Source organism: Trachurus trachurus, assembly GCF_905171665.1.
Source record: "Trachurus trachurus genome assembly, chromosome: 1".
NCBI lineage: Eukaryota > Metazoa > Chordata > Actinopteri > Carangiformes > Carangidae > Trachurus > Trachurus trachurus.
The window spans coordinates 6,922,818-6,938,320 of NC_139891.1; the positions used below are offsets into that span (position 1 = coordinate 6,922,818).

Sequence of the window (15,503 nt, forward strand, 5' to 3'; positions counted from 1 at the left end):
GGTTGTACCCAACTAAGACCTTGCTTAGTCAGTACAACTTGATTTAGTAACCTAACAAATGTAGTCACAAAGAAATTGTGGGGAACGTAGGCAAGAATTCATGTTCACAGCAATGAAGAACTGGTGTAACACAAATACTGACGAGTTAGCAGAGTCCTCCCACATTAAGAAGACACAACAGCTCTACTACACAAACTGCACTGCATTGGCATTTGTTGAAACTGAGATTCTTGTATTTTTGTACTCATCACTGAAATTTCCCACTCAAATATTCTTGTGATCACTGTGTGTGTTTGCTCACTCAGTAACGTGTTAGTAAAAAAAGAAACGAGAAAAAAAAGAGATTTCTTTCTCTATGTCAACGGCAATGACAAAGTCTAAGCCACAGATAAGTCCGTCTTTGTGAAACCGGACCCTGATCTGGCGACGCATAGGCCAGAGCAGATCATGACTAGTTCATGTTTGAAAATATTACGTGCATGTCTATGTCATCTTTCATCTGAGGCACTGAGCAACACACAATCAACCACCTGCTGATCTACAAGCCGACAAGGTCCAAGGGTTAGACATCTCTCACCTCTCAGACATGTAGGGGAATGATCAGCTTATTGTTTTGACCGCCCATCAAAGGTCATGAAGCTGGAACCAGATTATATACAGAACTACTACTATGGCAGAAGTAAAACAGAATCCCAACCATCCACTCCAGTATCTGGGAATTAGTTACATAAATCTTGTCCACATCTGGAGTGTTGTTCAGTCCACCATGCTGTCTATGGTGTTGGTGCAAACATGCACCCACAACTTTGCACTTCCCAGTCCAAAAGTATCAAACTGAAATTGAGTTCAACAAAAAAGAAAAAAAGAAAAGAAAAAGATTTCAAAATGTGCATAAAGGTCAGCATAAAAAAAAACAGTTTAAAGACATCTTGCACAGTTTATTATAAAAATTGCAAAGTGCTTGGTAATTGTAAATAAAAAAAAACACCTACATGACCGTTCTGAAGCTCTGCATCTTAAAATTTTAGTCTGCTTTTTCCCTCCAACATTTGTGCTCTGTCGGGTAGAAAATCCTTGTTGTCCAGGAAATCCGATCTTGTTTCTGTGTCTCATTTATGGACCAGAGCAGTCGTAGAGGTTCCAGAGGGAAGAGAGGTGTGTGTGTGTGTGTGTGTGTGTGTGTGTGTGTTGTTTCACATGAGATGAAAAGTAAAATGTACTCTATACCATGCATGCATTTTTATATGATTACTTGAGTTACATGTAGATACAAACGTCTCTGTGTGTATTTGTGTGTTGTTAGCAGTCGTCATCCTCAAAGTGTGTTTTCTGCAGAACCTTTACGTGACGCTCATAGATCTTGAGGGCGGGGCCGAGCCTGATTGACAGGCCAGTCAAAACATCGTTACGCTGCATGAGGAGGAGAGACTTGCCATCGATTTCCTAATGAAAAGAGCAAAGCAATGTGGGTTGGTAGACGTGGGTTAAAGGTTCAACTGTTATTAGAACATTTCTTTTTTTTTTTATCCTATCTGTGCTGCCCTCTTGTGGTTCTTATTGGAGATGACTGTCTCACCTGGGTCCTGAAGGCTGCAGCCTGCTCAGGGAAACCTGCCGCTGTGAAATAACTGACCACATCAGACACCGTCCAGTCCACTGGGCTCCCACCGGCCCCCTCAGACTTCATTAACCTAGAAATATGAGGAAGAGGACAGTTGGCCCATGGACTCATTATATAAGCTACAGGAATTACAGTAGTATGCTGATGGAATAGTTTTGTCTAATTTCAAGGACATCGATTTTCTTCTTCTTCTTCATGTTTTCGTTATTGTTGGTTGATGAGGATGGGAGCACAGGGATCTAACTTGTGATTTGAATGATCAATGAAAGTGACATACTGACTGCCCCACAGAGAAAACGTGAAATGCTTGATGGAGATTTACTGGATGTTGAGATGAAACTTAGTCTCACAGGCCCAGACAATAAGTCCTGTCAAAGAATCCCTATCCTGTGCTCTGTACTCATGTAGCCTACATTAAATATACATGTAATACTTTAGTACTTAAGTACACATACACAGAGCCGTTAGTACCGTGGGCCTGAGAGATCAATACACCGCAACCTAAGGAAACAAATTGTGTTGCAAATTCAGAAAACACCTTTATCAATTTGACAACTCATGCTCTGCAAAAATAAAATAAAAAACACAACACATGCAAATAAACAAATGCACTACAAAGTCCACACAAAAGCCCTTGAAAATGGTAGAAGACAAACCAAGACAATGACTGAATAAACAAAGTGACTTGAGTTAAACTGAACACATGTTTTATATAACTGAGGCTGAAGTCAGAAAATCCTGCCAAAACAAGTCAGCAGTTCAGGTCAGGCAGAGAATCTCCAACAAATCTACCATAACCCGGACTACTTCAGATTTACAACCAAATATTCATCATTGTGATTCTACTCATGTTCATCCTAATCAGTCCAATAGCTAAACCTTGTGAGTGGGCTACAAGGCTGTATACAATATTACTTTACATTACAGCCACAATTCAAATGAACTATTTCTTGTGAAATAATTCTACTTTACTTAACTAATATCCTACAAGTCGATTATGCATTTAGTACAGTAATATCCCTCTCTGATCCACCAACCAAAAAAAAAAAAAAAACACAGTAGGAATAATAGATTTGTGGTTTTATATCAAGCATCTATCAACTGGTTCACATTAAACATGATCGAAAGCTTCCTCTTTATCTCATGTCATGTTTTCATCAGTTTTCAAGCCCACTGTTCTGAATAGATTGGACTTAATGGCAGGGGTGCAGATCCGATGTCAGGATTGGGGGGGACACAAAAGAGATTTTTTTTTTTTGCCCATATGCAACTCATACCATGCCACCATAAATCACAACTCCGCAGAGTCTCGGCATATCATTCAAAAAGCACTGCACAGGGAATCATTTATTGTGCTTACCTTTCTTGTTTATTTGTCCTCAACAGCCAACAGCCGTATCACTGCTGTTATATTAGTAAATTATCATTTAAAGGGTCTCGGACATGTAATGTCTACTCACATTCTTATCTTTCGCCTCCCACCGACCCTCTCAGATCCCCAATTCTTCTCACCATCTTCCTTTTCTCCCAGTGTATGGAACTTTATGCATGATTAATTGATATGGATGAATATCAAAATATGAAGCCCTAAGATTGAGGGGGTCGTTTCTTTAAAGCCTGCTGATGTCATCAGCGTCTGTGTAAGAAACTACCCATTCATTTGCATCGTAGTGGAGGAGTTCAGAGATAGGATGTGGAGTCAGAAATATTTTTGTCAAACATTATTTGTTCCACCATTTCAATAATTTATTTTTAGATGTGAAGAATGTGAAGTCTGAAAATACATTTCTTAAATTTTGAATAGTTTGGGGTATTTTTATTGGGGGGGGGGGGGCAATTCATGTTTTTCATAAATTCGTCCACCCCGGGATCTGCACCCATGCTAATGGTAAATCTACAAGAAAGATGATGAGTTTAAAACTAAGCAAAGGAGCCTGTGGGTCAGCTTGTCTCCAGTATGTCTGCTGTACTCACCCTTCACTGCTAACTCCTTCATTTATCCCTCTGTCTTCAGGCAGGCTGGAGTCTCTGGGGGAGGCAGTGGGTGTGAGCAGGCAGGACGACACGCCAACCTCTGTCTTACACTCCAAGTCTGTAAGGGGAAAAAATTAAGCACGGCGTATTTCCCTGTTATTTCTGCAAACCACCAAACACAAACATGCACAGATACACACATATTTTGAGATGATAAGTAGAGCAGAACTCACTGTTAAAGCCCGAGGAAGTGTGGTTGATTCTGTCATGCTGCAGTTGATTCTGTGTGGAGAGAGGAGACGGGGTCGAACAAAGATGCACACAAAAACTAGAATTCTCTCCTCATCTGCCCGTCATGACTTTCAGTATTGTTTTTACAGAACATTGTGACGTCACAGATAAGTTGACCTTTGACCACCTGTATATAAAATGTCAAGACTTCATTTTATTCTTATAGGCATTTTATTCAAACTGTGCCATCATTTGTATATGAGTTAAAGAGGAACTATGCAGGATTTTTACCTTAATTAAACCGCTTCAGAGTAACTGTGGTGGTTTACTAAGAGACCTAGCATCTCTTGGCTGAAAACCAACCTTGAAAGATCAGAGCCTCTCTGACCCAATGTCAGAGCTCTCATCTCGGCAGCACCACGACACAAACATGCCCTATAACCCGTAATCTCTGGTTTATGACAGATTAGACTAGACAAATATACACGGTCGTAACACCGTATATGATATACAACGTTATGTACCGCTCTACTGATTGCTTTCTCGCCAGCTACATTGAAAAGAGATGCACGTGGCCGGGAGGAGGGTTAGCAAAACAGAGGTAAACCGGACTTGCTTAGTTCCCCTTTAAATGCACAAAATGTGTTTTACGAGGTCACCGTAACCTTGACCTTTGACCACCACATTCTTATCAGTTCATACCTCAAAGTGAGTGTTAGTGCAGCCAGATGTGTTGACATCCTGTATGGGTGTTTCTGATAAATGACAGTCTCAAGAATGTGAGACCGACATAACCTTGATCTTTGACCTTGACCATTAAATCCTCGTCAGTTCATTTTTGACTGCTGGCGGATGTTTCTGCTGAATTTGAAGAAAGTCCCTGAAAGTGTTATTGACTGTCACTGCATTCACAAGCCCATCGCCATGACCTTGACTGTTAACCACCAAAATCTTATCAGTTCATCTTCTGATCCAGGTGAATATTTGTGCCTTAATAATAAGTGCAAATGTTCCTGGAAGTGTTATAGTTGTACTTCCGAGTTGGAGACGCCCTGAAGTCGAATCTCTGACTCAGAAAGACGAATCCCACAAGCCACAACATAAGAATTCAAGATGGCTTCTACTCACGTCAATGGTAGTAAACGCTCTGCAATTTTACAGTTTATTTTATTTCTCTCATAATTCATAATTCTCATTAAAGTCACCCATTTACATAGTCCTGTTCAGTCCTTGTCCCTGGACATTTTCCTACTCTGTTTGTATGTGTAAAAAAACTCCTCAGCTGTTGTCATCAAAATAGTACTGCTAACAATGGCTAGCAGTGGCTACCAGTTTGTTTTGGTGCAGCACGTTACATGTTTGTTGTACGTTATATATTTATTTTGTTGTATTTATTGTAAATTTCTCCGTGTGTTTTTTTTCTTTACTTGGAGGTGAGGTAATTCCGAGCTTCGACTTCATACTTCCAACTAAAATGGATAGCACCATTACTGAGGACAAGAATGGGACTCCAATATGTACAACTGGACCTAATGAGCAAGACAAAAAAGACGCTATCAATCACCTGGAAGAAGCCAGGGCTGAAACTACTTGTGGATAGTGCTGAAGGTATCATGCTGAAACCATCAGAAGGTCACAACCTCCAGCTAAAGGGAAGGGATGAGAGGAGCTGGCTTCATGACAAAACTGCAACATCACATTACAGCCATCTGCTGCTGTAGTGATGAGCGAGGTAGGAAGTGGACTGGCGGGGGAGCAAAGTTTGACACAAGCTAATGAGTCGTATCCGGCAGCGAGCTAAAATCTGTCCCAACCTGTGCTCCACTAAAATCTGTAATTCACCGACTTGTTCTGCTCCTCTCCCTGAGAAGATAAAACGTACCCCCATGGAGATAAATTTCGAATGCATCCTCGCTAGTAAAGAAACAAACATACAAAACAAGACCAATCCGTAGCTGTGTTTGAAATCAGCTCCTCTATAATTCTGTACGTGATCATATTTTCCCCTATCACTGGCAGATATAGTGTCTCATGACTGTTGATGGATGTCTGAGATAAGAAGGATGGCATTGTGGCATCTTAATATTGAGTAGTGCACATTTTATGGTCATCTCTTGGTGTACTAGTGTAGGTGCAGTATTTTGTTGTTAGCCTAAAGCAGAGAAACAGAGAGGCTAACAGAGGTAAGCTCATTTCTTTTTAACTCCACATCCCCACACTCCTTACAATTTATTTTCAAACTTGTAGTCCTCAGCCCCAACCAATATGTAGCAAGAACTCTTATGAAGTGCAGTGTTGAATCACCTGAATTCCCTGCTTAACATGATACAATACGTGGTAGCGGGTGGTAGGCTATAGAAATATTTGAAAAAGAAAAATAAGTTTATTCAGTTGATCTTTTGGTTTCATTTCAAGGTTTTAGCTGTGTTTTCATCAGTGTTTTCCTGTTTTACACATGTGTATGCAGGTAAATAGATGTATCACTGTGTTTAGGCTGATTATCCGTTGGCTCAGGCTGAAGTTGAGTAGAGCTAAGATGCATCTATATGTGGTCATTAAAAGGACATGAACCAACACAACTATAAAAGGTGCAGCCCTCCCTCTCTGACAGGTACATGTACAACAATACTAACACAAAACGGCCAGAGCAGGCCTGTCACAATTATTACACAATTGCCTGATTGCAATTATTTGAGCTGGCCGCAATAATTTTGCATAATTGTTCAGATCGTTTCCATGCATCTGTATAAAAACAGCTTGATGAAACTAACAGAAATGTCATATTTCCATCGCTATTTCCTTGTCATTTTCCACTCTTTGAAGTTTGAATGGTCCTCTTTTAATGACATCATCACGTTGTGCCCTCTTCTTCTGCTATGGCTTATGACACATGAGTGGAGCGCCACTAACTGTTTATCTCCAGGCGCTTCATTTCTAATGTTTGACAAGTGCATTTCGATGAGCATCTATTGACATTAGCATCATGGATTCAGTTGCAATGCCGAAAGTAAAAACAGAAATGCAGTTTTAATTTATACATTCCAATGTTTAATCCAATAAATGGCTCTTCTTCTTCTTCATAAGGTGTGTGTATTTAACCTTGCTTAGGCTTATATTTTAATAGTGGCAAAAAATGATCAGAAACAGAAATTTAAATCATTAATCACAATTATTTGTATGGCAATTAAAGGAGCTATATGTAAGACTGTGGACAAAACTGTTGCAGTCAAATTTAAAATACTGCAGCACGTTGTCCCCCCCCAGACTCGAGGTAGCCAGATAGCCACATGCTAACCCCAGCTATGAGGTCATCGAGGTCCGGACCTCGGTAAAAATGTCAGTAAGAAAAAGATTGAAGAAGCCACAGGGCCTAAATAGTATGATAAACATATCGGTCAGCTTTTATTTTGAAACAACGGGAAGTTGGTGTATTGACGGAACACAGAAAACTTGAATTAAGATGACAGGCGCCTTGGTTAAAAGGTGTGTGTCTCTGTGTGTGCATGGGGAGGAAGGGGGCTCTTTTGCACACACACATCTATAACTTTCAATGTAGACGCACGTCATACACGTGCCGCACATTCGGCTCACAGCTCCATGAACCTGCTTCTACCGCCGGTGTTCTGTCAGACCGGTTCTGCTCCGTTTGAAAGGCGAAGGAAGCCGTATGTGGAAAGACGTCGCCTCCGAGATGTAGAATGTGTATTATAGAAGAGAAACACACGTTTCAGGACCACTGACTCTGATTTTCAACCCCTTATAGGCTCAATACAATGCTGTGAAGACAGTATTTGCCCCCTCCCTGATTTCCTACTTCTTGCATATTTGTCAGTGTTGTTTAATAATCTCCCAGTAGGCTGAGAGATCTCAAACAGCAACACATCATCTAATTCATCTAAATCTACCATTCTGGAAAGTGTTACAAAGACATTTCTAAAGCTTTGGGACTCCAGTAAACCATGGTGAGATCCTTTATCCACTAATGGAGAAAGCTAAGCTTAGAACAGTGGTGAAAACCTTCCCTAAATGGCTGCCCTACCAAAATACTATAAAAAAAAATATATATAAAATGAACATTTTAGTGTGACAAATCTGCAAGAAAGTCAGAAATTCGAAGGGGGCAAATACTTTTTCACTGCACTTTATTTAATGGAGAGGGAACAATACCTGTTCTCAGCTGTAAACGCTAAATCATAAAAGGCTGAAAACCACAGGACATTGCCTGATAGTCAGCGGTGTAATCAGCCTCCTTTCATAACTAATGGGCCTATATAATAAGAAGAATAAAAAGTCTAAAGGCCCCCACAGAGTCGGGCGTAATGTGCGCGTACTGTGTATTCCAGCTTTGCAGACTCACTCACACACTCCCTACGCCGCCGGAGCCACGACGATGTAGTAATAGAAGAAAATGAACCGGTCGGATAAAGCTGTATACATGCACTGGGAAAAAACAGATTATTGTGCAGAAAGATAGGTGTGTCCAGCCACTATGGCATCTGTCCTCAAACTCTTCTCTGTCTTCTCCATTTTTCAAACACATCTATCCTATGGAGATCCTGGTTTTGTTTCTGCTTTTGTCAATACGTTCGTTGTCATAGCGAGGTCTTTTAATTTTGGTAACGTAAAACATAATCCACAATGCCTGTAGCTGCGGCTCAGTGGTAACTGGCAACCTGGATGTCAAAATGCTGACTGCTGACTTTGTTATTGGGAGATAGCAACAGGAAGCGCAACAGGCTAAAACACAAAATCAAAACATAAACATGATTTGCGCGCTGCAAATAAGATTTTTTAAATATTCTGGCTGTACTATTGTTGTCAGTTAGACCAGGATTTCAAATTAACATGATTCCTTAATCTCTGGTGACACATGGCGTGATTTAATGATTACTAAGTTGCCATATTTCTTACATACAGCTCCTGAGTGTGTACCTACACACACTGTCCTCAGAACAGGTCTGATCAGGCAACATAAATATATAGTGTCTGAGAATCGTTCGTCTTGGTTTTTGGTTCATGTGTTCATTTTTAGCGATGAGATCACTTTCTTGCACTCTGCACTGAACTCTGTGTAGAGTTGCTGTGAATGAGAAAGTGATTTCAGAAACACAACCACCGTATAATTCTAACAGAAAGGATGTTATAACTTGTTACAGGGGTTGAAGAACAGGCGTTTCTAATAACACCTGTGAAGACTTTGCCCTGACAGTGAGCCAGCATAAACAACCAATCAGGACCCTGAAACTGAGGCAGCTAAATGGAATTCAGCTGTCAAATATTGACTTGTGTGTGGTGAGGAGACTGGTTCTTGGGTTCAAGTGGACCAACGCAATGGGTTGTCAGTTAAAACAAATCACAAACCAGTTGGATCCAGTTTACTCATTTATTTCTCATCCTATCATTTACACCTGTGTTTATTACCTACACTAATGTTTTGGAGGAAAATGTTTATTGCACATATCATAGGATGCATGTGCCATAAAGGTTTCAAATTATACTGTAATTTTTCCATTTGCCATTCATTTCTGCGCATCGCTGCTCATTCTAACTACTGATTCTTCTTCAATTTATTCCACATGGCAACTGTTGCTGCTGCGGCCTCTGTCAGAGATGTGAAATGCATCAATGTGTGAACTGTACAAGTCACCAGGGGTTCAGAACAGCATAGAAATGTGTTCTGAACTGCAAGCAGGATGAATCAGGGTTGTGTGTTAAATGTGTTCAGAAATGGCCGTTTGTCCTGTTTGTTGCGCCTCCTTCTACGAGTTTCCACGAGTTGTCGCACGAGTTTACAGAGTAAGGAAAACGAATTTGATTGGTCGTTATTGAGCGGGCGGGATATTCAATGTTTGGGGCGAGACCGAGCTCGGTGTGTGTGTGTGTGTGTGTGTGTCTCAGATGTTTGATTGACGGATGATGGATCCAATATCAGTGGCGACGCAGCGTGACGCATAATGCGTGCGCCTGCATTATCCAATGCGAAAAAAAAACTACCCCACCTTCATCCTGGATTTACTCTAAAATAGAATTTTGCACAAAGTTTGGCCTACATCGTCTGATAGATGAGTTATTGTGGAATCAAATTCATTTTTCTTTTCTGTACAGCTTTAAGATTAGGCAACATGGACATTTGAGAGTGAAAATGTCACTGATAAAAAATGATGTTCTAAGAGTCAACAACACAAACTGGCAAATGTTGCCTGAAAAAAGTGAATATATGATAGAAAACAGGTGAAAGAAGGAACTACGTCAAGACCTTCAGAAAAGCATCCACATCTGATGCAGATTGAAAGTATGTAGGTGAATGAGGTTCTTGTTCCTGTTTGCTCTCACCACAAGGGGTGCAGTAAACTCACAACCCCATAAAAGTAATCCAAGTGTCTGACTGCAACAATGACTAACCCTCTCCTAATATAATAAAATTATGAAATTTTTGCAAATACATCAACCAAGGTTCACTTTTAGTCACTTTGTGATCTGAATTATAAATGTTCCTGAACACCAGCGTACAGAAACTCAAGTTTTACATTTCTGCATCACTACATTTCAGGGGGAAATATAATTACACTTCTTTGACAGTGACTAGTCATGGTCTCACTTAGGAAACAATACACAAGAAATTACACTGTTATAGCGTCATTTCAGACTAACACAATAAGACGTATAAGTCAAATAGTACATAAAATTGACCAACTACAGTCTGTGTAGCATTCTGCCATCACTTGTTCTCATCAGTCATAATAATCCAGTAACATCCATCCATCCTATTGTGTGTCATCATCAGTGAACTAGGGAGCCAATCCCAGCTGACGTAGCTACACCTGTAAAGGGCTGACATATGGAGACAAACAACACACACACAGAACACACTAATACACGGGGGAACATGCAAACTCTAACAGAAGTTTTTTGCTGAGAGGCAACAGTGCTAACCTCAGCACCTTCCTGCCACCCCCAATTATACACATTTGTCTCTATGTGTCAGCCCTGTGATACACTGGCCACATATCCAGGGTGTGTCCCACTCCCCACTAGGGATGTCACGATTACAGATTTTCTTATTGTCAGAGAAATAATCATGGTATTATGATTATCATGATTATTATGCAGCAATTAATTTCAAACACTATTAATGTGTAAAATCAAATATAGTCAAAATATAATTACATTACTAATTATTTCCACAAAATATCTATTAAAATATAATAATAATAATAATAATAATAATAATAATAATAATAATAATAATAATAATAATAATAATAATAATAATAATGGATCACATTTTTATAGCACTTTTCACCCAACACCCAAAGCGCTTTACAGAAACCATTATTCATTCATACACATTCACACCGGTGGTGGTAAGCTACGTGTGTAGTACCACCATGATCATTCATACGCATTCACTCGACCAAATACGACCAATTATTAAAGTGTTTGAAATATATAAGTCATTAATTGTCACCTATACCAAATGTTTAAGTTAATTTTAATCTTTTTTTTTATTATTACAAATGACATTGACTCTAGCATTTAAATTCCTACCAATTCAATGTTACGTATGGACCAGTATCTGTGCATTTACCTTTACTTTGGCGCACATCTGCCAATACGGTTCCGACATAATCCTTTTTTGGAAAGTGACGGTATTTAGGAATCTTTACGATCGATTAATTGTGGCGTTTAATACCACGATTAATTGTGAAAACAAGTTAATTGTGACATCCCTAGTCCCCACCCCAGCTGGGGTTGGCTCCAGCCCCTGCACGGACCCTGCACAAATGAGCAGTGGATGGACGGATATTCACTTGACTGATCCAGATCCCAAAAAAATCTACGAATAAATAAAAAGTAAATCATAGTAGTGACACTTTCAATGAGGTGAAGGATCTCAGCAATTCATCAGCTCACTGGTAAAGGAACTGAGATACAGGGCAATGTTTTGAGAGCATCTTTTCAAAATAAGAGAGGCCAAATTAGCAAAGATAGGAAACGAGGGGAAATTGGAAATCAGTGATCGCACTTCCTAAGGGTCTGGATTACACCCATGGTAACACTCTGTACTTGAGTACATACAGTTTTGATAATGCATCAGGACATGAACATGCTTGCACTTACTTGTGCCGCCTTATAGGGCTGAGCTGGAAGGACAGCTCTCTCCTCCGAGTGTGGACTGTTACACTGTGACAGTGGAACTCCCTGAACAGGTGGGGACGGTGTCCGGCTGAGTGAATCCACCCCTGAAAGGTCAGCACCCATGGGAGTATGTTTATGAACAACAATTAGAGAATGAATAAACAACCTCCAGAACTAAAAAAAATCACTATATTTGTACTAATAAAGGTGGTTATAATAGCAGCTAAATGTCTAAATTAAGACTGAAGATGGCCCATAGAAGAGGAAACTGGATCTTTGTGAAAGTATGTTGTTTTGATATTCTGGACACACTGTAATGGACTATATGTGTTTAACTGTGTAGCTACATGTATCCATGCACACCTTTGCCACCATGCTGCTGCTGCTGCTGCTGCTGCTGGGGGCTCTCCTGCTTTGATGCTGTCTGGATCTCAGCATCTTCTGTGGTTTTCTCAATGAGCTCTGGTTCAGTTGTCATGGCTACCGGGGATAGTCCTCCCTCCTCACCAGAACTCCGGGGATCATCCTTCTCCTCCTCCTCCTCTTCCTCATTCTCATCCCGTACTACTTCTTCCTCCTCTTCCTCTTCCTCGTCTTCTTCCTCTACTTCTTCACCGCCTGTTTCCATCGGCTGGTCGGTCTGGGCGGGAGGGGGGGGCGTTGGCTACAATGACATAGAAACTTCTATCAAAAAAAATAACAACAATACAGAACAAAACAAAACAAAAATGTCCGCGCTGAAAATGGGTGGGAGCAAAGTGGTGGTCAAGCAGCAGCAGCTTCATCCTCGGAGATGAGCGTGCATGCAGGACTGAGTTTGATCCAAGTTCTCGGTCAGGATTGTGGCCCGTGGTCCAGATGTGAACTGCTGTGCTTCTCCGGGATCACAAACAAACAAACAAACTCCCACTTGGACACGACAGACACGCCGATAGCAGAGATAACGATAACCCTCTATAAGCCAACTCCAGTGTGCACCCACAGGGGCAGAAGAGAGGGAGGAGAGCGCGCTGTCAGAGATGATACAAAGGATTTAATGAGGCATGAAACGGGAGAGATGCTTGGATCGCGAGGAGAAACAAAACCACTGGGTTTATATGGTGCCTAAACACACGCACGCACACAATGTGCCCTGCATGAGCAAACACGACACTCGGCCGCGACGGAGCAGAGAGCGGCAGCGGCGGCGGCGGCAGCAGCGGTAGCGGCGGCGGCAGCGGCACGTCTCAAGTTTAAAGACAGACACCGCCTAGCGCGCGCGACAGGCCCAGACAGCGCGCGCTCTGTTCCGCACGGGTAAAGTTCCTGAGAGAGAAATCAAATGTTATTGACCCGGGATAGTGATGTGATGTGACAACAACGAGACGAGAAAGCTGCTCGTGCTCGCGCCATGCAGAGACGCTCTTTTCGGTGAGCGCGCGCTCATCCCGAGAGCCGCGGGGAAGCCGCTCCGGCTGTCTGCTCCTGTAACCCGTAGCCTACACACACACACACACACACACACACACACACACACACACACACACACACACACACACACACACACACACACACACACACAGCCATTATCTACCTACCGAGGCTGTTGGGAACAAACGCCAAACAGGCACGGTCGCATCCCACTGACATTTAACCGACAAAGAGAAATGACGGATTCTCTGAATCAGCCCAAAACACTTTTGCATTGTGAATAATGGAGGTTTAACATGAAACTATATTTTTGGTGAGAGAAGCCGAGCGCGTGTGTGGCTTAAACCCGCGATCATTAATTTATCAGCAGTTGCCATCGAGTCGACGGTGTTCCTCGCGGCTCTGTGACCTGGACGTGTTGGAACTGCTAAGTTAAACATTGCCCACCTTCTTCCCCGGCTGCTTGTCCTGCACTGCGCTCTTCACAAGTCTGTCCGCGGACGCATTCTTGGGCTCGCGCGGCTCCTCCGCCTCCCTCCCCCTCAGAGGGAGAGTGATGTTCCCGCAGCGGCTCCTGCGCAGCCTGCCTCGCGCCACCTCTCTCTCCATCACCACTTTGACTTTGCCTCGGGTCAGCTTCTCATCCGACAGCCGCTCCTGGCTGCTCAGGTAGCCCAGGATCTCCTTCAGCCCCAGCGGCTTGGTGTGGCCTCTGGCCGCGGCGGCGGAGGAGCCCCCCCCTCCTCCTCCCCCTCCTCCTCCTCGGAGTCTTCTCTCGGACAGGCTGCGAACAGAAGCCACCAGTCTGTCGCCCAGGTCGGAGTTGGCGTGGTTCCCCGCTGTTTTGGTGCCCCCTCCTCCGACTCGAAGTTTGGGCTTGAGGGGCTCAGTCTGCTTCTGAGGAGGAGGAGGTGGAGGAGGAGGAGGAGGAGGAGGAAGGCTGCTGACGCTCCCGGAGCAAGTTTTGTTGTGGGTGTCAGCTCCGGACGGAGCGGACTCCTTTCCTCCGCGAAGTGTATGGGTTTTGTTGGGCGCCGTCCTGCTGCCATCACCGGCGTCGTGTGCGCTCGTTCTGTGACCGGGGCCGGGCGCCGGGCAGCCCCCCGCGCCCTGCTGTCCTAATCCCTTGTCTCTCGGTGCACTTGCTTTCTCCTCTTTACAGCCGCTCCCGGCAGCGCAGCCCGTTGTTGCGCCACCGCCGAGGCTGAGGCAGCCGTTTCCGCTACTCCGGCTGGCGGCAGGCGGCAGCTTCTCGCCAGCGGTGCTGCTGGCTGATGTTGGAGTGTGGGGATCGGGGCTGGGCTCCGAGTTCTCCTCTCCCTCCTCTCCCTCCTCCTGGTCTGTGAAGCTGTGCGCACTGTCGCCGTTGTTGTTCAGATGGTCATGTTTGGTCCGCTCCCTCGCTGCCTCCGCGCCGCCGCCGCCGCCGCTGCCGCCTCCAGTCGCTGTAAACTCACTCTTCTTTCTGCTTTTCCGCTGCACCTTCGCCGCGTTTCGGTACGATATGGACCCTTTGTAGCTAACTTTGAGCACCGTCTGCTCTTGAATCAGTTTTTCCAGTTCTGTCCTGGTTCGGTCCGGGTCTGACCCGTGTCGTCTCCGGACCATTCGACAAATCCTCTCCAGATCCGGACGGGCTTTCCTCGACCGGAGAGAGTCGATTGTTTCCAGGATCCAGTCTCGGTACTTATTGGGCTCGGACATCTTCTCCTGCTGGCGCGGATGGGGCTTTGGCCCGAGTGCGTCTCTTCCTCTGTTGTTTCACAAGTGACGCTGCTGTGTCAAAGCTGGGAAGCCAGAGTGCGATCCCCGGCAGGAGAATGAGGACGGAAGCCTGGCTGGTATACGCTTGCGTTCGTTGGCCACATTGTGCGCTTAAGGTAGACTGAAGATGGCGCCTAGGTCTCCGACACAGACGCAAATGTAGTGGCATTTAAGGTGGAATTGGCTTCGCTCATAGCGCATCGCAGATGTTCTTTGTTCGCGGTCTCGACCCGATCACCGCTCACTTGATAACACACTCCCTTTTAACCAGGACTGAGCCGCGTGCACAGTCCGGACAAGCTGTGTTTCTGTGTTAGTGTCGTGTTTTGAAGCCTTGTTGACGAAGCAGAACCCAACCCAACAG

At 43.5% G+C, this 15,503-nt stretch overlaps 1 protein-coding gene across 1 annotated transcript; it reads right to left on the reverse strand.

The window, feature by feature from the left end:
- Positions 1–1,299: 1,299 nt before the first annotated feature.
- samd1b (sterile alpha motif domain containing 1b) lies at positions 1,300–15,079 on the reverse strand (the record flags this gene model as incomplete). The annotated part of the gene is made up of 7 exons (XM_083975701.1): positions 1,300–1,443; positions 1,577–1,691; positions 3,596–3,713; positions 3,829–3,877; positions 11,948–12,076; positions 12,327–12,629; positions 13,823–15,079. The coding sequence occupies 7 exons, from the start codon at positions 15,077–15,079 to the stop codon at positions 1,300–1,302; spliced, it is 2,115 nt and encodes a 704-aa protein (XP_083831827.1).
- Between the last annotated feature and the right edge of the window lie 424 nt (positions 15,080–15,503).